This window comes from Vulpes lagopus, chromosome 2 (genome assembly GCF_018345385.1).
Source record: "Vulpes lagopus strain Blue_001 chromosome 2, ASM1834538v1, whole genome shotgun sequence".
Classification (NCBI taxonomy): Eukaryota; Metazoa; Chordata; class Mammalia; order Carnivora; family Canidae; genus Vulpes; species Vulpes lagopus.
Genome location: NC_054825.1, coordinates 49,930,221 through 49,955,094, shown reverse-complemented (window position 1 = coordinate 49,955,094; position 24,874 = coordinate 49,930,221). Strand labels below are relative to the sequence as shown.

Below are 24,874 nucleotides of genomic sequence, written 5' to 3'. Positions count from 1 at the left end.
TGGCTCAGTGGTTGAGCATCTGCTTTTGACTTGGGGTGTGATCCCAGGGTCTGAGATTGAGTCCCACGTCAGGCTTCTGCAGAGAGCCTGCTTCTCCCTCTGCCTATGTCTCTGCCTCTCTCTCTCTCTCTCTCTCTCTCTCTGTATCTCTCTCTTTCTGTCTCTCATGAATAAATAAATATTTTTTAAAAACAATAAAATAAAAAATAAATAGGATAAAAAGTGTTAATCTCTAGTCACTGTATTTATCTAAAAGTCTATTTTGTCTGATATTCATATAGTCATCCCAGCTCCCTGTTGATTCTTATTTGCTTGTTATATCTTTTACTATTGTTTTGCCTTCAAACTATTTGAGTCTTTGAATCTAAAGTGCATCTCTTGTAGACATCATAGAGCTGGGTCATTTTTAAATCTATTCTGCCAATCTGTCAGTGTTTAATTCATTTACATTTAATATAATTACCAGGAGTGCCTGGGTGGTGAAGTCAGTTAAGTGTTTGACTCTTGCTTTCGGCTCAGGTTGTGATCTTGGGGTCATGAGATGGAGCCCCACATCAAGCTCTGCACTCAGTATGGAATCTGCTTGAGATTCTCTCTACTTCTCCCTCTACCCCTGCTTCTCTAAAATAATAAGTAAATCTTTAATATAATTTCTAGCAAGGTAGGATTCATATCTGCCATTTTACTACTTGTTTCAAGTCTTATATCTTTTCTCTGTTTTCTCTGTTTCTCCATTATTGCTTTATTTTATGTTAAATAGATAGTTTTTAATGTATTGCTTATATTCTCATATGGTTTCTTTTACTATATTTTTTGAGTTATGTTTTTGAATTTCCTAGAGATTATAGTTAACATTTTAACTTGTAACAATTTAGTTCAGATTGATACCAACTTTTTTTCAAGTATATAAAAGCATTGCTCCTTTATAGCTACATTCTTTCCCTCTCCTTTGTGCTGTTGTCATATAAGTTACATCTTCATAAGTTGTGTACTTATTAACACAGATTTATACCTATTGCTTTATGCAGTTCTGTTTTAAATCAAATAGAAAAAGACTTATAAACAGGAAATACATTTATCCTGTCTTTCATATTTACCTATATAGTAACCTTTATCAGTTTACTTTATTTCTTCATGTAGATTTGAGTTACTACCTAGTAACTTTCCTCTGAAATTTGAAGGGTTCCCTTTTATTTCTTAAAAGATTTTATTTATTTATTAGAGAGAGAGAGCAGGAGGAAGAACAGAGGGAAGAAGGGAGGAGAGAGAATGAGAAAGAGAGAATCTCTAGCAGACACTGCACTGAGCGCAGAGCCCTATGTGGGATTCAATCTCACAACCCTGAGATCATAACCTATGCCAAAACCAAGAGTCAGACACTTAACCAACTGAGCCACTCAGGTGCCCCAAAGATTACACATTTTTAATACTTTAAGTCCTTAAAACATTCACTTTACAGCCCAAATATAACGGTCTTTTTTGAGACAACTCCTTTCTAGGCTGAGCTGCCTAAAGCCCGTCTCTTTAACTACTGCTTGGCAACTTCCCTTTACTCCATGTAATGAGTCCCTGAACAATAAAATTTCCTACTTTTCATATTTTGTTCTCCAGTTCTCATCTCTGTGCTATTTACCACATCAACTGTCCTAAAATTTTATTACCCTTTTCCAGATCTGACCTCCTCCTTTCACCTTCAGAGATAATATAGACTTTCAGGTATGAGCTCTCACAGTTCCTTGTGCTTCCACCTGTAGCTTAGCCACACGTGCCCCTTCCTGATTGTCCTTATAGGTGAAGTGCTGCATAAGGTCAGTCCCTCCACATGTACGTCCACTTGGTGGAGTTCTCTCCATCAATCTCCCTCTCTCTTTTGATTCTTCATTTTCTCTGGTACAGCAAAATGTACCCACTATGTAAAAACTATGTACCACTGTCTATCATTTCTTCTCTTCCCTTCCCATTGCAGTTAAACTTCTTGACAACTTTCTCCCAACCCTGAGATTGTTCCGTTAGTGTAAATTCTCACTATTTTAATCTCATATTAGTCCTTTATTTCCAAATACTTAGCATTTTCCTATAGACACTGTTCTAAACCTGGGACTTAATTCCTGTCATTATAGCACTTAAATTTTAAAAGGGGAGGCTCAGAAGAAACACACAGTACACTCTCCGAGAGGGATATCTTGTTAGAACATAAAGCATGGCAGGGATGCTATGGGATGACTATGGGAGAGGAGGAGCTACAGAGGATGGTCAGGGATGGCTTTGTCATGGGATTGACATTTTAGCAGAGTCTTTAATGTCAATGAGCCACTCAGCAAAGGTCATGGGGAAATGCATCAAGGTGGGAGCAGGCTTGGTATACTCAAGGCCCTATCAGAGTGACTAGCAAGTGATGAGAGGCCCTGGGGCCAAGCAGGGGGCCAGAGAAGTAAGCGGAAACGAGATTGTAGAGGCTATGTAAGGAAGTTGTGTTTCCATCTGAATTGGGATGTCAATGGAAATTCAAGGAAGGGAGTGATGTGATATGCCATCTCATTGAGTAAAACACAAATTCGTTGAATAAAACACAAACTCCTCAGAAATGCTCAAATATAGCATCTCAGAATATATGCCCATGTTTTGAAATTTCCATCTTGGGAATAATTTTTTTTCCCCAAAACCCACATTGTAGAGAAAGAAAGGGAGAATCAAGTATTCCCTTGAGTATTTGAAAGAAAAGGCTCTTTGTTCTTTCAACTAACAGAGGCTAAAAGAGCTTCTTCTGAAATTTTTGCTTGTGGTTCAGATTTTAATTTTATTGGTACTGATAATACTATTAATAATACTAATTTAAGGATAATTTTGAGATGAATATGACAGTATTGTTGCTTCTCATTCATTTATATATATTTGTGTTTATCCTACCTGCAAGACACTACCTTATATTTTAGCCTTGTATTAGATTAAGCACAGACTTTATGCCATGAATCCTTTTGGCTTAGTTACAGGAGAATGATAGCCGTAATTCATCAAGAGAAGTGTAGAGTTTGGCAGTTGAGATTTTTTTTTTTTTTTTTTGCTAATCTATTAGCACTCTTCTTCCTGGTTCCAATGTTGGATGGTGGCATGCAATGAAATGACTGGTTAGGGGTGATCTGAGGCTAGGGAAGACAGAAGTGACAGGCCACAGAGAGGAAATCAGTGACGTCCCCTTACAACCATGAATTAAAGGTTCAAAACAACGTGCAACATAGAAATTAGTTTCTAAATGCCTTGAATACCATTTCTCAGCTAAGATTAACTGAGTGTGTAAGGGTAATATCACATTACATTAAACTGTAAAAAAGTTCACATGTGGTTCTCAAGCTCTATGATGTTACAGGGAAACCTTTTAAATGTTTGGGTTCAAAGACTGAGACCTTTCCTGAGCTCTACCATCAACTGACTCATGGCTGTGACTAGAAAACTTATCTTTCTGGGACTGAGTTTCCCCCGTAGCATTAATGTTGGATGATTTGATGAGTCTAAGAATTATCTTTTTGGGCTAGGCCTGTAGGATAGAAATGATAGTAAAACTCAGTGATAATTCAACTGAAAACTCTCATTTTTAGCCTAAGAATAATTTAATCACACAAAAAGAACTTATTAAACTAAATAGAAACTCTTGATTCTGAGTGGATCTGACGGTGATCTCTAATGACTATGTCAAGGACAGGATGAATGTGATGACACAAAGCCAGTACATAAAGCTTTACCCATGTAGATGGTTAAGGAGAGTGGAATATAACTGACAGTAAATGGATTTTTGCAAAAACCAGTGAACTGCCTCAAAATGAAATTCTTTTTTGGCTTGTTCTACCAATAGAGATAGTAATGTAATCTTTGGCTTTTCCATTTAGCTTGTTGTCTATTGATTGTCTGTTTGGTTAATTAAACTCTGATTTACATCTTATGTAAAAAAAAAAAAAATCTCCTCTTAGCACTTCTTACTAGTATATGTGAATGGATCTGCACCTCCTACTTTTGAGCCACTCAACCTTCCTTTCCCTTCACAAGGGATTGGTCCGATACACTGCATTTGTCGGTCTTCCAAATACCAGCATGTAAAGCTTGATCTTCTTGAGACTGTTTATCTTTGCAATTTGCTAATTCATTTGAAAGATCAATGAGAACATGAAAGGTTCTCTTGTCATATTTTTACTTTTATTGCATCTATAATAAAAATGTTATTTTAGTAAATAAAGATGGCTCAGTTCATTGCAGAAGTGTTTTTTTTTTTTCTCCATTATCTTCAGGTAGCACCCAGAGCCAAAGCCAAAGCATATGAAGTTAAGTCACACTGTGGTTTTTCCAGCTTCTTTTTAGAATCTGGAAACTACAAGTCCGAGTTACCTAAAGAAGTGATCATTTTTCTGATAAATACAAAGTCAGTAGCTTTATAGATAGGCAATATATATAATTCATTTTTAAAAAACATTTAATTTATTCATTCCTGAGAGAGAGAGAGGCAGAGACACAGGCAGAGGGAGAAGCAAGCTCCCCACAAGGAGCCCAATATGGGACTTGATCCCGGACCCCAGGATCGTGCCCTGAGCCAAAGGCAGATGCTCAACCGCTGAGCTACCCAGGTGTCCCTATAATTCATTTCTATAGGAAAAAATATTTTTTCTGATACTCATAGGAGAACTTGTCATATAAAAATATTTATATTTGTAAAATACGCATCATTTTAAACAAGTAACATGCTCCATTTTAGTATCACATGAGACATACTTATAAATCATACTGTAGTAAAGTAGTTAAATATGAATTTTTAGCTTCTGATTGAAATGGAAATTATTTCTCAAATATCCTGGATAATTCCTTTATAGAACTGAAAGACTAGGGGTACCTGGGTGGCTCAGTCACTTAAGCATCTGCCTTCGGCTCAGGTCATGATTCTGGGGTCCTGGGATCAAGCCCTGCATCACATTAGGCTTCCTATACAGTGGGGAGCCTGCTTCTCCCTTTCTCTTTGCCCCTTCCCTCTCATGCTCCCATGCATATTCGCTCATATTCACGCTCGCTCTCTCTTTCTCTCTCTCTCTCATGTGCTCTCTGTCAAATAAATAAATAAAATCTTAAAAAAAAAATGGAAAGACTACACCTCAACTTGACTCAAAGAAAGGTTATTACATATTGTTAAATGGCTCTCATATAATTGTATCATTAGTATGAGTGAAGTAGTGATACTTTGCACGTCTTTCTGAAATTCTTATATTACCTGTGTGAGATTGAAAATGTAACAACCAAAAAAAATTTTTTTTTAATAAAAAAAAAAAGAAAATGTAACAACCATACCCAAATTTACACCTCCAAGTGAATATTCGTTCCTTTAAAATAGCTAGCTGGGAAAGCTGTTAAATTATTTCAGTGATGTTACTGTTGGTATGGTCTCTTCTTTTGAAACTCCTTTCAGAGCAACCATACCTATTGGTGAAGTTCAAGGGGATTTTAATTTATCTGTTTATTCATTTGACAGATATTTATCAAATAGCAACTATCTGCTAGTTATGCTTATTTCTAGATTGATGAAAATTTAAAACCAACAAGCAACATGCCCCTGGCCTTCTGTTTACAGTCTAATGGTTTTAGTTTGTGGAACTGCTAAAAACTGGATTTGGTAAAGATGAAGGATGTTAGTGAATACCATTTTAGTGAAAGATCTTATGCTGCAAGGAGATTGGTTTTTCTTTTTTACTTAGTAAAATGGTTTTCAAAGTGGTATCAAAAAGAATTTTTAAAACAAAATTCAAACCATTTTGAACTCTTAAAGTATCTTTGGAATAGACTGATTGCTTGTCTTGGTACTTAATTTGAAGGATAACATTCATTTAGATAGTTGTTAATATTGCTATTTTACTTTTTTAGCTTTTTAATGTATATTTTGGACCTTATATTAACCACATTTTGTTTGGTTAATATGAAAATTCTAAGACAGAGTCCTGGATTATATTTGAGAAAACTGTTACACAAGGTAGCTACTTAAATAGGGTTGACCTCTTGATCTTTAGTTTTGTGTATATATTTAATTTTACATAAAGTGCAGAGGCATGGCCTGCCCTTGACTAGTTTCTTTCTGTTTGTGCATGTATGTGATTATACACCTGGAAATAAAATGGAGATACCTAGTTATGCTTCATCTAGAAGTATGATATTATGTCATATTAAAATTGGACTAAAAACCAATTCTACCCTTGACATCCAATGCACAGTGTAAAAAGAAGAGAAGAAAAAAAAATATTCTCACAGTGAATACACAGAGGAGGAGCCCAATGCAGTATTCTGGTAGTTTTATTTATAATAATCCAACATATCTGTCTCTACAGGGGGATCCTTGGATGTATATAGAAAAATTCCAGAGCATGTCCTTGGAAGAATTGCAATAGCAGTGAGTATATATAGCTTCAACCTTATGAATTTTGGGTGATTTAATCCTTCTAGTCAAGTCTATTCTCCTTATATCCTCAGGATGTTTTCTTTTTGTCTTCAATCCTTATTGACCTCCAGGGCCTTCTCTCTCTCTCTTTTTTTTAAGATTATTTATTTATGTATTTGAGAGAATGAGAGTGTAAGAGCACGAGCCAAGGGGGAGGGGCAGTCAGAGAAGGAGAGCAGGTTCCCCACTCAGCGGGGAGCCCCACACCAGTCTCAATCCCAGGATCCCAAAATCATGACCTGAGCCAAAGGTACATGCTTAGCCAACTGAGCCACCCAGGCACCGCTGACAGGGCCTTCTTAACTCTCTTGTCATTTTTGCTTTTTCTTGTTTTCATAGACCAACCCACAATAATAACATAATCACATGACATGCTTCAGACTTACGGGTTCTGTGACCTATTTTATTTTCATGTGTATACTGACCTTAGTACACTTGTTAACCAGTAAAATTTCCAGGTTCTTCAACAAGGAAACAGTTTGGGGGACATTTTGTAGTTATAGGCATATGATTAGAAAATACATTTCAAGTCCAAATTGTTAGAATAAAACTATTTATAAAAAACACTACTTTATTTTTAAAGATTTTCGCATACTTTTTGTGTTCTTGGTTTTTCGTTTTTTCACCAGCTATGCCTAGGAATTTATTCCCTTTGTGATTAAAAGCAGTTTTTCTGTTTTCTAAATTCACACATAAATCGATGAAATAACTAAACTGACATTACTATAAGCTCCACATTTGAAATTTGGAATAATATAGGCTAAACAACATTTGAGAGAAGTCATGGGGTGGTGTAATAGTAAACAGTTGCTAAACTAAAGGCTCTCTGATAACTTAAGCAGTCTAATGCAGAACAAAGAGATTATATCATGTACCATTTAATTAAATGGCTGCTTTTCGCATTCATTATACATCAAACTGACAACTCAAATCCTTTAATCCAACATGGACACTTATTTAGTCTTAGTTCATTGTAATTCACAGCTTTCCTTTTTTCTTTCTAATTACTAGTGTGAACTGCCCAGGGTGATGAGAACTTTCTTTTCTGATGCTATTGCTAAGTAGCTTCTAATCTACATGTTTAGGTAGATGAGTTTAGTATGAAATTTGAGTACCTAAGTCACTATTTTAGATGAAAATAAAAATGTTTCATTTCCTCTTTTAATCTCAGAGGGGAATGAATGCTTTGTGGCTTTTGGCAGTTCTTGGCTCTAAAGTTTAATAACACGTATAATAAAGGGCAAAAAAAGGCAAGGATACCAATTGAAAAAGAAAAAAGTATATGAGTTCTATATACTCAATTATGTGTTGAACTTGGCTAAAATAGGAATCTGCCTTCTTCAGTTAGAGAAGCATGTTCTTCCTAGACTTCATAAATCTTACCTCCCTCTTGTAAAGGGCATCCACACAAGGCCATTGGTCTTTTCAATTCTACTGGAATGAGAAGCCTGCAAAGTGAATGGAGTCAGCAAAAATAATAATAATAATAATAATCTGGCTTCAAATACTGGGATTACCTATTGGGTAATCAAAAATATGACAGAAATTATTTTAGTGAAAGGCACTTATAAAATAAGTGCTAGCCCAAAGCATTGTTTACATTTGCCCTTACATTTTTAAAAATTAGGGTTTTTTTTCCCCCCTAAAATGTGTCCAGTTTCTTTAGCTTTTATGGCTCATCAGGTCATAGTAATGAAAACTGCCTGTGGCCAGAGTAAAAGAAATGCTTTTGATAATTTTGCTCTTCATCTGCCACTTTTTATAAGCTCTGCTGGGGTCTAAGCTTGTATAATGCCTCCAAAGCATGTTTTTTAAAAGTAATTTGATTAGGCTACAAACTTGGATAGTCCTTTGTTGCAGCTCACACACACGAATGGAAGGATTCCCCCAATCAAAATAAGACTGGCAAATTGATGGTTTATAGGTCATGATTCGCAGCATAAATATTCTCACAGCCTGACTGAGTTTCCAGTATCCTTAGTTGTCTCTCTTCTACTGTTCTGAAGACAGATCAGCATTGTTCCCTTGAGTTCTCTCTATGAGGCTGAGAAAGCACATGGGTGCTCTTTGCCATGTCAGAAGTAACAGAATCAGATGAGCAAGGAGAGAAATAGGTGTTTATTAAATACCTCCTTGTGCCAATTGTTGATTGTTTTATGTGTAAATATTGTATCATTTAGTCTTTATAGAAAACTCTGTAAATTATAGGTTATTGATCATATTTTATACATGTGCAAGATGAAGTGTAGGACAGTTAAAGTTATCTATAACTTATCAGTAAAGATTTAAACCTAGTGCTGTTTCACCCCAGGCCTCATGCTCTTTCACTGTGCTTTCCTAAGAGGATGAAAAAAAAGGAGAGGAAGGGCTGAAAAGGAGAACAGGGTTAAAGAGAAAAAAATAAAGAGAAAAGAAAGAGAAATATATGAGAAAGGAGTGGAGTGACACATACAATTGCTTCAGATTCTTTTCATGTCTTAGAATCATATCTAGGCATCTCTTCCTCCCCCAGTTAGCTTTATTTTCCGGGTTCCAATAATCTAGCATGCTGCAGATGCCCAAAGATCCAAGGTTTGTTACAGGATGGACCCCTGTCAGCCTATATGATATGCTGTTCGAATTTTCTCTTGTAGGATATATGGCAAGATAATATTTTTCTAGGGAAAAAAAATTCACATAAATTGGCTGATTTCAGCCTTCCAACTTGCTCAGTGATTTTTACCTGCTTCCATTTGAACATGGTCTCCTAGAAGGAGGAATGCCTTTCTGCCATTCCCTGCCATCCTGGCGCATTTTATTTTTCCTCTCATTTCTGAAGCAATGACACTGTGTACTGTATTTTGAGTGCTAATGTTGATTGAAGTTGTCCCTGAAAGGATGTGCACTTGACATGTCAAGGAGTGAGTGATTGACAGCAGATATAAGTACTTTTAGTGTCAAGGCTTTGTCAAGTTATTGTTGTGAAACCTGGCCTACTGAATGCCAATAATATCCTCTAGAATTTCAATGGACAGTTTTCTAGCCCCCTGTACACTGCTTTTTATATGCTTCTAAAGGAAAATGTAGTCTATATTGACAAAGTTGGAAGAATAATACATTCTTTTTGAAGCTCTAATAAGATTCACAATTTTAGTTAAGTATCATGAAATCAGTATTTGGTTTTACTTTTTTTCTGCCGGATTATCTGAATATATCAATCAATTGCCTTCCCTTCATGTGTTTTCTGGCTATTCCTTTTTTCTGGGACCAATTTTTAGTGGTGAACCATCTTTAATGGGAAGGTTGTATAATAAGCAACTAAGCTCCTAACTTGAGAAGTTTAACCCTATTTCCAGAACTCAGCGGTGGTTACTTCTATGCTAAATAAGATGGCCTCCTCCTACTACCCAAAGAGTACATTGTTTTCATTATTGTTGTTATTTTTTTATTGTTATTTTTGTAAACAGTTAAGGAAATGCTTTTGCCTGTTGGTTGTCATTATTACTATTATGATATTTTCTCTTTTTTTCCTACTGCCTTACTGTCCAGAACAATGTGTTTAATTGAAATGTCACTTATTCCAAATCCTGGAAGAAATAATCTGCTATAAAAATGGATTCAGTTCTCTTAAAACAGACAAACTTATCGTGGAAATGTTCATAACTTACTAGCAGATATTTCAGGAGAATATCCCCCTCTAAGAAAACAATTAAAATGTTAATCTCTGCTGAACATGAATTGATATAGATTTTACCTTTTCCTAGATCTTTAGTATTTGGAAATTTTTTTATCCCTTCGCATTTCTGTTTTTAGTATTGCTCTTAGTCTTTCTTGATCAACTAAAATCCTTTCATATTTAGCCCCAATCATCTTTTCATCATTTTCAAAATATGTATAATGGTAGGTTTCCTTATTTTTATAGTCTTGACTCTCTGTAGTCTTGACTCTCCTAAAATTTTCTATAATGGTGGGTACTTTTAAATTCTTGAGTGATAGTGGTTCATTCATTGTATCTGATACTAAATTATGAATAGTCAGCCCTGAAATTGATATGTTCATACTCATGCACATACAGGGTCAGTAGGTGTGAATAAAAACACGTGCACCCCCTTTTACAACCATTTATATAAAAAGATTGCTAAAGCATTTAGTGATTAAACTTCCCACATAAAAGGCAGCACTTGTACCCATGTACTTAGGGTCTTAGAAACATCTTTTTTTCAGAATCTTATTTGACTAATTACCCTTAACATAAGCTGTTCAATCAAAACTCCAATCTTATTCGAATGTTTGTATTTTCTCACTTTCTTTTCTTTTTTTTATTTTTAGAAATTTTATTTTATTTTATTTAAAAGATTTTATTTATTTATTCATGAGAGACAGAGAGACAGAAACACTGGCAGAGGGAGAAGCAGGCTCCATGCAGGGAGCCCAGTGTGGGACCCGATCTGGGATCAGGATTCTGGGATCACTGCTCTGAGCCTTTCAAAGGCAGATGCTCAACGGCTGAGCCACCCAGGTGTCCCTCTCACTTCATTTTCTTAACCTGCCCTTTAAGCATCTTGCATCTGCCAGACTGGCTTGTAAGGCTAATCATCTTGATATACTGATGATATACTTGATATACTACTTGAGTATCATTTAAAACATTTTTTGGAAACTTTTTAAAAAATTATTTTAAATTTACAGAGAAGTTGTGAGATGCTTCCTCCAGATGCCCCAGTTATTAACAGTTAACTACATTTGGTTAAAAAAATATATATATACATATTTTTTTTACATAAATATACATTACACACACACACACCGACACATACACATATGTATTCTTTTCCTGAAACCTTTGAGGGTAAGTTGCAGATATGGCGCTTTACCCCTAAATACTTCAGGTATATATTTCCTAAGAACAAGGACATTCTCTCACATCATCACTGTATACTGATCAAAATCAGGAAATTAGCATTGATTGGTACAAAACTATTATCTAATCAGCAGTCCTAACTCAGATTTTGCCAGTTGTCCAGTAATAATACCCTTTCTAGACCAAAAGAATAAAAATCTCTGGTCCAGCATTCAGTCTAGGATTACACATTGTATTTAGTTGTCACATCTCTGGTCTCTTTTAATCCAGAGCAGTCTCAGCGTTTCTATGTCTTTCCTGACCTTCCTTGATCTTTTTGAAGAGTACGTGGCCCCAGCACTTGGACTGTGTATTTTTACCTTGGCCTGAACACTTTCGTCTCTTTCCTTCACATCATTTGAATCTGTTACTTAGAGCTCAGCATTTTGGTAAAGTCTTCCTGATTATGGGCAGGAAAAGCCATCTCTGTTCCACCCATTGCCTTCATTCGTTAACTTTCAAAAAAATGTCTTTCTTAGTCATAAATATCATGACTTTAAAAAAAATCCACATTCAGAAGTATAGAAAAGCAAAGCCTTTCCTCCCTGCCCACACCACCAACTGAAGATGTAGTAGATGTACTTCTAGGTCATCTTACATGCATAGACATTCGTTTTTTTCTTTTATCATGCTTTAGCTTCAGGACACTCTAAGCCCACAAAAGGAAGGGGGGCTGTAGCTTATACACTTGACATCCTCAAAGAGCCTGGTGCAGAAATGGGAGACATTCAATAAATGCATATTGGGGTTTTCAGAGTTTTAAAGGAAGAATTGTGGTTGATAATGATTATGTGTATAAATGTGGAAAGTTCCTGATAAAAATCATCATTGTGCTGTTTCTCTTTCTTACATTTAGGTTGTTAAAGGCCTTACCTACTTGTGGAGTTTAAAGATTTTACATAGAGGTACGTACTGTGCTTATGAGTTCTGACTTAATTGTGAGGTTGGGTGGGGAGCTCTCCAGACACTTTGATTTTTAAATAAAATAAATGATCTGATATTTAAGCCAACTGATATATTTGGTAGTCAAAAAGATGGCTGCCTTATCCAGGTTTTTCTTATTTTCTCTTTCAGCTGCTCTGATTTAGATTATGAGCATAGTATTTTTGTGGGTACCAAACATGTAAAAAGATATTTCATAGTATTTGAAAGTGACGGGATCTTATTCTAATCTCTAACTCTAGTTATTGCAAAGCCTTCATTTTCTATACAAGTGCATCCCTTCCTCTTATTAACTCTCCAGGTATCACCAGATGCTGTTCCTTAAGAGATGGCTTCACCTACCTTGAAAGTAAAACTTTAAATAAGGAATCAGTGAATGCATCAGAAATTAGTTCCCTGGTCTATTAACAGAACACAGGAGAAAAATAATCAGATAACTGTTGAATGTTGTAGAAGGAATCTGCCTCTGTATTTCCAGTGTTCCCAAAATGTCTGAATTCATTTGGAGCAAGTTATTAAATGAGAAACATGACTAGAGCAAAACAACTTTAGAGCCTCGTATCACTAACAGTACTGTTTAATTTTACACATCTGTTTAGTCCCGCTTTATGCACATTTGGGGAATGCAACAGCATACACATTAGATGTGATTAAAGGAAAGTTGTTTTTTTTTTTTTTTTAAGGTATAGGCTTTGCGAGAGGAAACAATGGATGCTTTTAATTGTAGTATCACATCTGTCACTAAGGGTTGTTTTTGTTTTGGTTGTTTTAATGTCCTAGTGATTTCAGATTTCTTCTTAAATCCCTCGTCCTCTTTTGAAGAGGGTGTGTAGATTTTGACAAGTAAAACTTGCAGCTCTTGAAGGTGTTTATGCAGATTAAATAGAATAATAAATGAAAATTTCTCGTAAAGCTAGTCCCATCTATCTCTAGAGTATAGTTGGTGCAAAATGTAGACATGCAGGGTGGGTGAGCTGAGTTGTCTTAGTGTTACTCTTCCTGGGAAGAAATCATCATGTGAACACATCTGGTGGGTAAGAAAACCAATGGAGCATTTTCACCACCAAGGTTAAGAGAGAATGGTATTTAACATAATATGACCTATATTGCTTCTATTCCTTGTACTCCCACCTCCCCACACTCACCCACTCATAAAGTGGTAATAGCCATTTTAATAGTAGTTAACACACTGGTCAGTTCTTGTCATTTTATTGACTTTTATGGACATCTGCTATCCATTTGACAAAGGAACCCAAGGAAGGCATCAATTCTCAATAGCAAAGCCTTCATTAAAAGGACCTTGCCATGGAAATGCAAACGTTACTGTTAAAGTGATCCTTAGGATCATCCTATATTCTAGGCATATAGCATACTTCTGGCTTATAGTGAAGTCTTCCTAGCCATAACTTTCTGTGAGCAATCTTAGTGGTAGTAAGAATTATAGTAATAGCGAAATACTGTTTAGTTGTTCTGCAGTCATCTTTGTTTTTTCTTCTTTGCAATCACTGATTTTAGTTTTACTGTTTGTTTTGGAGAAATAATTGAATTTTTCTTTGAAATGGGATCTTGATAGGCATATTTCAAATGGACTTATGCCTAGGATCTAAAAATAAAGTCTAAGGTGTATATCAGTTTCCCAGAACAAGCATCTGTAATCACATGGGCAAGCGTGGTTGACCAGAGCCTCTCAGGGGTCCCTCCCCGCTCTGGATGCAACTTGATCTAAAAAACGGTTCTTGGGCAGCCCTGGTGGCTCAGCGGTTTAGGGCCGCATTCAACCCAGGGCCTGATCCTGGAGACCTGGGATCTAGTCCCTTGTTGGGCTCCCTGCATGGAGCCTGCTTCTCCCTTTGCCTGTGTCTCTGCCTCTCCCTCTCTCTCTCTCTCTCTGTGTCTCTCATGAATAAATTTTTTAAAAAAAGAAAAAAGGTTCTTTGGTCATTTACTGCAAAGTCTTCACTTTCTTTCTTTCTTTAAAAAATATTTTATTTATTTGAGAGAGAGAGAGAGAGAGAGCCCAAGTGGGGCAGGAGCATGGGGAGAGGGAAAAGCAGAATCCTTGTGGAGCAGGGAGCCTGATGCAGAGCCCCACATGGGGCTCAGTCCCAGGACTCAGGGATCATGATCTGAACTGAAGCAGACACTTAACCAACTAGGCCCCCCAGGCACCCCAAAAACCTTCCCTTTCTTTATAATTGCATCCCTTCCTCTTATTAACATTTCAGATATCACCATACACTGTTCCTTAAGAGATTGCTTCACATACCTTGATGACCTTAATGGCTTTCTTGACTGAGGACATAAAGGTTTCAAAAAGGAATCCTGGACTTTTACTTCTCTTTTCAGCCTTTGCTGGCCGGCTCAGTTCCTACATCACCCCTACTCTGCCATGCCACTAGTTAAGGGAAGAAGATAACCTGTGAGGGGCTAAGTGGGGACATTGGGAATAGGCCAACAAGCCCTCCCACAGGATTTCAGTTTTAAACAAATCCCATGGATGAATGTGCATCTGCATCTATATCTATCTAAATGGAAAGGCTAATGAATGACAGTGTGGTGAACACTTATTCCCTATAATTATGGGTCCTTAACTAAAGAAATAATATGCTGTGGTAATACACCTCATTAAATATATTTACCTGCTTAGCTTTAGAGTTTCCTAGTTATTTATGGAAACTTTTGCCTTCTGGATTTAAAAGCATGTGTTTTTATTGAAGAGTGGAAGAAGCCAGGTGTCCCTGTAGACTTTTGTGAAGCATTGTAATGAGAAATTTACTCCAGACTGAGTAGTTGTTAACTTAATATTTTAGAGGTTTTGTCCATATTTAATAACTTGGATTCCATAAAAATAAGATTAAAGATGCCTTTTTATTTACCAAAAAGCTATTTAATTTTCTCCCTGATTAAAAAATTATGGCTTTTTAGATCAGTTCAATCAGGCAATTAAAGATCAGAGCTTCTAAGTTCAGCTGAGGCAATTAAATAGGTAATATACTTGTTTATACACTTTTGCTATATAAGCTCATTGCTGTACCTTCTTAAAAGCCCATATACTCATTTTTGCTTTCCCTAAATGAATGATGATGGGAATTCTAGCTGAATATGTGTCACATTGTCAAATCAAAGGCAGTGGTCCTTTTGCAGGGGTGGAGGCGGGGGAGGACTGCTATAGGTACTGTGAGAACAGAGTGAACAGAAGATGGTGCAGAAAAATGCTCATGAATGATCTAAGTTTCTTTCTGCTTTGTCTGGGTATAAGTACCTGTGTTCTCCTCCAATAATGATATTTCCTTTCCTACAAATGCTGCTCCTAGAGCCAGGGTCTTGTACTTAAGAACACAAATTTTAAAAGGTGATGTAACAGAGATGCATTCAGCTACCTAATAAAGAGAGAGAGAGAGAGAGAGAGAGAGAGAGAGAGAAAACATTTCTCACATTTAAATGGCTTCCTTGGAATACTGCAGTCCTAAATTTTTAGCTGTAAAACATAAATGCATAAATAGTATCTTTTGGAATTTATAAAACACAGTTAATGACTTCCAGACAAGCTGGTGAAAATTAAGAATCTTTCCTGCAGTGCATGTTCAGTGAGGACTGTAGAGTGGAATGGACTCTGAGCAGCAGCAGTAACAGCCCACCCACCCTGCGGGGCTTGTTAGTCTGGCACAGGTTTGTTTCTTTGATGTGTATTATGTCCACTGGACATTTTTTTAGGAATTAAAGTATGACAGTTACTGTTCATAATGGATTATCAAATATTATATTCAATAAGTTTTTTAATTTTTTAAAGATTTTATTTATTTATTTGAGAGAGAGCATGAGTGGGGCAGGGGGGATGGGTAGCAGAGGGAGAAGGAAAGGGAGAGGGAGAAGCAGATACCCACTGAGCAGGGAGCCCGATGCAGGACTCAATCCCAGGACCCTGAGGTCATGACCTGAGCCAAAGGCAGATGTTCTTCTGACTGAGCCACCCAGATGCCCCATCAATAAGGTTTTACTATTGTTTATTTTGTTCTTTTAAAGACTTGGTTGAGGTATATGTATAAGTACTTCATAAACTATCAAATGCTAATAATGAGCACAGGTTTTTATTATGTAATAATTATAAGTTAATCACTTCATCCAGTTAGTAAACACATACCACTTCTAGATTAAGCTGGGGAGAGAGTTTATTTTTCTTTGTATTACTGGGTCAAAATTTATGAAAACCTTTTCTCTGAGATGTGGTATCACATGAGGAACATAATTATTAAAAATGTTTGAAAGTTCCACCTAGATTAACTACTGTGGAAAATTGTTTTTATTAAACAGCACATGTGTGAGCCCTGTAAGTATAGCATATACTGAGTAAAAACAAAGAAAATGAACAGTGAGAAAGTCTAGTAGACCAGATTTGACATTACAGCAAACATTGCAGCTTAACTTCAAAACATACATCGCCACTAATGAGGTGAGAGCCCTGCATATTAATAAACCTGCAGCTCCAGCCATAGCCATCATTACCCACATCAAACATAAATACAAGATTAACACCTGTGCCATTTCTTTGGAAGATGTGAGAATGCCCTGGCAGTAACTGCTCTCTCTTTCCCTGAGGATAAAAAATAGAAATGGAAGGGTAATGAGAATAGAGCTTAGATTAAGAAAATAAAATTGGCAATCAGAGCAGGGCAATCTTACACAGATGGAGAAGTTTATAGAAAGAAAAAACCTAGATAGTTGGTGTCCCAAGACATTTTTGGTATATATGAACCTGGTTAATTTCATCTGCTTTTCCTACTAGGAGAGTTTTTTTAATGTTTTTGTATTTTATAAAAATATTTTTTTTATTTTAAAAAAGATTTTATTGTTTATTTATTAGAGAGAGAGAGAGAGCCCCCACACACATGTGGAAGGGCATGAGCAAGAAGGAGAGGAAGGGCAGAGTGAGAAGGAGAGAATCTTAAGCAGACTCTGCACTGAGCATGGAGTCTGATGCTGCGCTTGATCTCACAATCCTGAGATCATGACCTGAGCCAAAATCAAGAGTCAGATGATTAACCAACTGAGCCACGTAGGCACCCCTATATATTTAATTTTTTATGTTATTCTGAAGGCACATGCTATGCAAATAGATATATGTTTAGACAGACTAAGTCTTGTGGTTTCAATATGCATGTTAGAAATGTTATCTTTTACCCCTAGCTTTACTTTTTATAAATCTGGCCTCACACAGATCTTCTAATTGGTGCTACCTTAGATGCCAAAGTTGTGTCATTAGTTCATTCATTTAGCATCTCTTTATTACCTACTATGTTCTAGGCACTGCTCTAAGTACTTGGAATATATTAGTATTAAAAAAAAATCCCTACACTCATGGAACACATTCTAACAGGGGTGGAGCAGGGTTGGGAACCAATCCATAAATAATAAACAATAAAAAAGTAAATACAGTGTGTTAGAAGATGGTTAGTAATATGGAGAGGGAAAAAAAGTAGATCAGGTGTGGGGCAGCCAAAGGGTAGTACAGTGTTCACCAGGTAGGCCATGTACAGAAGTTGAGGTTGGAACAGGTGCTTGGAGGAGGAATAGAGCAGAAGACACCAGGTGGGATGTGTCTGGAGTATTCACAGAACAGCAAGGAGGCTGGTGTGTTGAGTTAGCAACTATTACAGTAATCCAGATAAGTTACAGAGGCTTAGATCAGGGAGACAGTTGTGAAGATGGGGAGAGGTAGTCAGATTCTGGATATATTTTAAGTGTGGAACCAGTAGAATTTCCAATTAATTGCTTGTGGGTATTAAGAGAAAGAAAGGAGTCAAGGTTGCTTCAAGTTTCAGCGGTAGTTCAGTATGCTAAAAAATGTCTCCTGCTACTTTTTTCTGTTAAAAGGCAGCCCTTCACTAAAATTAAAGAGAAAACAGATAATGTAAGTACTGGCAAGAATACAGAGCAGCGGGAACTCTCACACGTTGCTGGCAGGAATATGAATATGGTACAGCTGCTTTGGGAAACAGTTTGACACTTTCCTGCAACATGAGCCAGTAGTCTCACTCCTAGTGGCTTTACTCACAGTCCCCCCCAAATGGAAAAAACCCAGATGTCTTTTAGATAACAAATGAATAAACAAACTGTAGTTAATCCGTACAATGGGGTACTACTCAGAAATAAAGAACAAACTACTGATAACATGTGACAACATAGATGAATATCAAATACTTTATGCTAGGTGAAAGAAGTCCGTCTCAATGGGCAACCCTTGTGCAATCCACTTATAGGACATTCTGGAAAAGGCAAAACTATATGGATAGAAAATGCATGGGTAGTGTTGCCAAATGGTAGAGGACAAGTTGACTATAAAGCCATGAGGGAAGTTTGAGGAGTGTTAGTAATGTTCTATATCTTGATTTTGATGGTGGTTATGTGACTGTACATATTTGTTAGAACACAGAGTTCTATACACCTGTAAATTGTGAATTTTACTACAGTAAATCAGATCAGACTTAAAAAAGGAAGAGAAAGAAGGAATTCTTTTCTTAGCAGTGTGGCGGAAGCTGTACTGTAGAAAGTAGTTTCCCCTGCCAAAAAGGCAAACCATTGGTTCAGAGGGTCTTGGTGATTGTCATTATCACTATACCTCATGGTTTCCGAAAAATCCTACATATGTTTGGTCTAGCAAATCAGTAGGTTGGGAAAAAAAAAATCCTTCATGATTTAAAGGACATTTGCAATGTCAGAAAGAGAAAGAGAGAGCGAGAGAGAAACTTAAAAGTAGTTGGTGTTATTGGCCAGCAATTGGGAGCATCTGGAAATTGGACAGAATTTTCTTTCATTAGTTAAGCCATTTTTTTCCCTTAGATATTAGTAAAGAACTGCAGGTGTGCAGCACTGACTTGGTCCAACTTGGACAACTTAAAAAGCTAAATTTCTAAGAAGAAATAAAGCTTTATTTGAATTCCCAGTTCAGTCACACTGATTGAACTGCCTCATTGTGTGACCCTGGAAAGACAGGTCTTTCCTCCTCCCTGGGTCTCAATTTCCTCTTATGTACATTGAAGGGATGGCTAGGTGATCACTCAAGTTCCTTCAAGCACCACGATTCCATAGTCAGTGATCCAAGACAGATGAAGTGTGACAGGCTGGTGGGGTAGGGAACAAGGCAAATCAGAGAGGTAGATGGGAGAAGAAAAAGATGGGGAATCCCTGAAAATAGATTATGCTCTGAAAATAGTAGTAGTAATAGTGATAGTGATAGTAATAGTAATAGTAATAGTAGTAGTAATAGTGATAATAATGAATATCTATTAAGCATCACTCTGTACCAGATACTGCCCTAAGTGCTTGATATGTCTAAACTATTTTGTGTCCCTTCAAAGTAGAGAATTCCTGGAAGTGTGAAATCGTTCAAAGCTGAAGAAGAGACACTGTGAAATGCAAACATATAATTGAGAATTAAAACAATGTGACTTATCTCAGAAAATAAGTGCTTTTGGGTGCCTGGGTGGCTCAGTTGGTTAAGTGTCTGCCTTTGGCTCAGGTCATGATCCAGGGGTCCTGAGATCAAGCCCTGCATCAGGCTCCCTACTCAGTGGGGAGTCTGTGTCTCTCTCTCCCTCTGCCCCTCCCCCCTCTCCCTCTGCCCCTCCCCCTGCTCATACTCAATCTCTCTCAAATAAAATCTTAAAAAAAAAAAAAGAAAAAAGAAAAAAGAAAAGAAAATTGATGCTTTCTAAACCAAACTGGTGTAGTAAAATCAAAAGACATCTTTAAGAGAAAGAGTTTTTCAACTACAAAGTATACTGACATAAAATATTTTCATTAACAAAGAAATTATTGAAAAAAACATGTTGAGACACAATGTGGATGGAAAGCAAGGACATTTTTAAAAACTCTTTTTATTTTGAAGCAATTGTAGATTCACAGGAAGTTGCCCCAAAAGGTACAAGAAATTCCCATGCATTCTTTTCAAGGAAGGAATTTGGAAGAGAATTGGAGGCTGATAATCCAAAAGAGTAGGCATGTAAATGTTAAATATATATGTTTGCAAATGCCTTTATGTTAAGATCAGTATAAACTTTAAGGTTCAAAAAATGTTAGAAGAATATTTGTATTACATCCCAAAAGTATTTTATTATATTTATTAAGTGAGAGAAGAGAATAGGATGGTAGAAGTAAAACCTTTGAATTCCTAAGGAAAGAAATTTTCATGTCAAGGTGGCAATGTTAAAACTATACCTTAGTGTATAGTGAACTTGGGATTTTTGGCAAAAACGAATTAGGGAATGATCATTTGCTGGATAAAGTGATTCTTTAGGTAAAGGATTGTTGGAAAGCATTACTATCAGTAGAAGACTAACCTGGTTAATTTAACTTATGAGAAATGTACACAAAACTTTCATAACCGTCGCTTTTGTAGAGATTTACTCTATGTGTGCTTACTCTTAGGTTAGAGTGAGTTTTTGATCTAAGCCATATTTTTGCTATCTGGAGGAGCAGTCACAGCTTTTTTAAAAGAACTGGTTAGTGTTTGAAGAACCCAAGTCATTTAGGAAAGAGTCATCCCCAGTTGGTTTTATGTTGGACATGAGAGGATGAGAGAGCCAAGCTCCTTCCCTGAGCTCTGTGACTGTCTTGGTCAAGTGTGTCGGGAAGGGGCATTTATGTTAAGCAAGTGCTACTGATAGGAGCACAGTTACCTTGGCTCTTCTTTTTAAATCCTTCAAATATTGCCCTTTAAATGTAAATATTAATCACATGGCAGTGCGGTAGTAGATCATAACTCATGAACATTTGTGTTTTTGAAGAAAAATAGACTTAGCCCATTAACTGAGGTAAACAAACTAGTTTAATGACTGTGGGTTGTTGGTTTTTCTCTAGCTCTGACAATCCACACAAATGAACGTATCTACAAATTAAGTCTCCTCCCCTACGTTGGTCATTCATTCTCTTTGCCTCGGGTAATCAATGGGGATTTCTGTATTTGCAGTAATGATCTTCAAAAGACAAGAAGCCTCATATGACATTACTTAAAAGTATTTTAAAAGAATACGTGTCTAGAATGTATAAAGAACTCTGAAAACTCAACAGTAAAAAGACATGAAGAGACATCCCACTCTTGAAAAGAATATACAAATGGCAAATAAGCACATGAAAGGATGTTCAGCATCATTAGCCAAATTAAAACCACAATGAAATATTACTACACACCCACCGGAATGGCTAACATTTAAAAATAGTGGTAACACCAAATGTTGACAAGGATGCAGAGAAATTAGATCACTGATACATTGTTGATAGGAATATAAAATGATATAGCCCCAATGGAAAATATTTTGGCATTTTAAAAAACAATTTTTTTTAAAGATTTTATTTATTTATTCATGATAGACACACACACAGAGAGGCAGAGACACAGGCAGAGGGAGGCGCAGGCTCCATGCAGGGAGTCTGACGTGGGACTCGATCCTGGGACTCCAGGATCATACCCTGGGTGGAAGGCAGGCGCTTAAACCGCTGAGCCACCCGGGCTGCCTGGCATTTCTTAAAAACTTAAACATGCAACCACCATACAACTCAGCAGATGCACTCCTGAGCATTTATCCCAAAGAAGTGAAGACAGGTTCACACGAAAACCTGTACCCAAATGTTCATACCAGCTTCATTCATAATAGCCCAAAAATGGAAACAACCCAGATGTCCATCAGTGAATCAAGAATTAAACATTTTACATTTCTACTGTATAATACTACTCAGCAGTAAAAAGGAATCTTCCAGAGAATTATGCTGAGTGAAATAAAAGCCAGGCACAAAAAGTTACATACAGTGTGATTCCATCTTTATAATATTTTTTAAATGACAAAATTACAGAAATGGAGAATAGATTAGTGGTTTCCAGAAGCTAAGGAGAGTCTTTGGGGCCCAGAGGGAAGTGGGTGTGGCTAGAAAAGAATATGATGATGGACATGTTCTCTGTCTTGACGGTATCACTGTCAGTACCTTGTTTGTGATATTGTACCATAGTTTTACAAGATTTTCTATGGATAGAGGGTATACAGGATGTCTCTGTATTATGTTTTAAATTCCATGTGAATCTCCAATGATCTCAAAATAAAAAGCTTAATTAAAAAAATATGTAAACTTTCTAGTTATCTGTGTGGGTGGTCTACTTAATCAGAGAGGGTTTTTTTGGACTTAACCTTTTCTTTCTCCTATGCATCCATGATAGGATTTATCATAGCAGATTCATCCCTTTTAGAACATCTCTAACAGGGTGATGAACCCAGGGGAATTACCATGCAGGCACCCCCCCCCCCCACCAATTCTGAAATGAGTACCCATAGAAGCCTTAGAAGAGAGAGAAGAGACCAGGTGCCATACGGGGAAGGAATGCAAGTGGCGGGTAAGGGAGGCATCACCTCCCCTAAAGCTGAGGGTTGGGATTTAAAGTCCATGATGTGATCGCTATGTGTTTTGACTCACAGGTTTTTATAGTACCCTAAAGTGAGCCCCTGGCGTTAATGGTGAGCCCTTCCAGCCACCCAGCAGGATGAATTCTGTAAGTGGCCTGATGCGTGTTTGATTCACCAGGTCCCTCAGACAGCTCTAATCATAGCTAAGTCTTGTAGGCAGACCATGAAGTTTAGTAACTTACCCTAGGAAGAAGAACACCTGTGTGATGGTCACTTCTGTTGGTAAGAGGATGGAGGCCACTATTAATGTACGGCACTGGTTACATGCCACTGCAGGTTTATTAAATGAATAAATTGAATGATAACTTTCTGGGAATAATGTTTTTCTCCTAGAATTTCTTCTAGAAAGAAATTTCTAGCATAATAATTTCTTTCTAGAAGAAATGTTAGGAGAAAATATTATAATTTTATGTAGCTTCATTGGAAGTTATCCTTTGTTACCCTTTCTAGTATTAAAGTAAAAGATTTATCCTCGGATGGAAACTCTCTGCCAGGATTATTGAGCAGTTATAAGACTTCTCCACACCTGTTCGTTTCTCCAAAGACATAGTTTGAAGTGATCAGCACTATGGAAATCAAGTCCATTATTTGGCTTTTGGAGTATTAAATTCCCTCTGGACTATGTGCAACAGTAATTATTATCATTCATTGAATGCCTTCTGTGTGCTACTGTATTAGATCTTGTGCGTATATTATTTCATTTAAGCTTCATGGCAACCTTGCAAGAAAAGTATCATGCTGGGACGCCTGGGTGGGTCAGTGGTTGAGCATCTATCTGCCTTCAGCTTAGGGCATGACCCCAGGCAGAGGGATCATGACATCAGGCATGACATCGGGCTCCCGGCGGGGAGGCCTGCTTCTCGCTCTATGTCTCTGTGTCTCACTGTGTGTCTCTCATGAATAAATAAATAAAATCTTTAAAAAAAAAAAAAGTATCATGCTAGCCCCATTTTCAGATAAGGAAACTAAGGCTCAGTAAGGCTAAAGGATTTAGTCCTAAAAAAGATAATCGGGTTGGCAGTCTAACAGAAGAACTCTAATTTTAGGGTCAGACCCAGGTTTAAGTTCTGCTTCTGCCTCTTAATTCAACTTTACTGCGTGACCTTGGGCCAGTTCCTTAACTTCTTTGAGGTCACAGCATGTGCCTGTCACATAATAGCTATTTTATAGTTCAAGTAACTGCTTCACAAGAAAAGCAGCACAAGGTTCTGTAAGAGAATAGTTAGAACCTTCCCCAAACTTTCCTTCTTATTTAGTTTTCTGTGAGAAGTGGAAAAATCTAAAATAAAACATCTGAATATCAGCCAGCTATTAAATGCCAAAGCTAGGATAATAGTCCAGCTGATAAATTCAGATGAGATTTATCTTATAAATATAGTGCAGTTTGTTAAGGCTTAAGACTTAGGATTAGAGGGGCACCTGGGTGACTAAGTTGGTTAAGTGTCTGACTTTGGCTCAGGTCATGATCTCAGGGTATTGGGATCAAGTCCTGTATCAGGCTCCCTGCTCAGTGGGGAGTCTGCTTGTCGTTTTCCCCTCTCCCTCCGTCCCTCCCTCTGCTTGTGTTCTCTCTCTCAAATAAATAAATACAATCTTTTTTAAAAAAGACTTAGGGGATCCCTGGGTGGCGCAGCGGTTTAGCGCCTGCCTTTGGCCCAGAGCGCAATCCTGGAGACCCGGAATCGAATCCCACGTTGGGCTCCTGGTGCATGGAGCCTGCTTCTCCCTCTGCCTGTGTCTCTGCCTCTCTCTCTCTCTCTCTCTGTGACTATCATAAAAAAAAAAAAAAAAAAAAGACTTAGCACTGGAGACTCTAGTTGTGTAGCCTTAGATAAGTAATTTTATTAACTTGAGCCTCAATTTACTCATCTTAAATTGGAGCTAATGATATTTATCTCAGTGGTTATAATGAGAACTAAATGAGTTAATAATACATGTGATGATAGTGCATTTAGCTCAGTGCTTGGCATATACAAGTGCCACAGAAGTATCAGCTGCTAGAATTTTTATTTCTTTTCTCCTTTTTTTTTAGGGGAGGGCAGGGCACATGGAGAGGGAGAGAGAGAGAATCTCAAGCAGGTCCCATGCTTAGCACAGAGCCTTATATAGACTCAATCTCATGACCCTGAGATCATGACCTGAGCT

At 37.1% G+C, this 24,874-nt stretch overlaps 1 protein-coding gene across 7 annotated transcripts in view; it reads left to right on the top strand.

The window, feature by feature from the left end:
- MAP2K5 (mitogen-activated protein kinase kinase 5) overlaps positions 1-24,874 on the top strand; it is a 259,087-nt gene that overhangs the window by 104,721 nt on the left and 129,492 nt on the right. For all 7 annotated transcript variants that reach the window (XM_041745524.1, XM_041745523.1, XM_041745522.1 and 4 more), the window contains 2 exons: positions 6,351-6,412; positions 12,196-12,244. In XM_041745524.1, the coding sequence (XP_041601458.1) occupies positions 6,351-6,412; positions 12,196-12,244 (111 nt within the window). The remainder of the gene's footprint in view (positions 1-6,350; positions 6,413-12,195; positions 12,245-24,874) is intronic.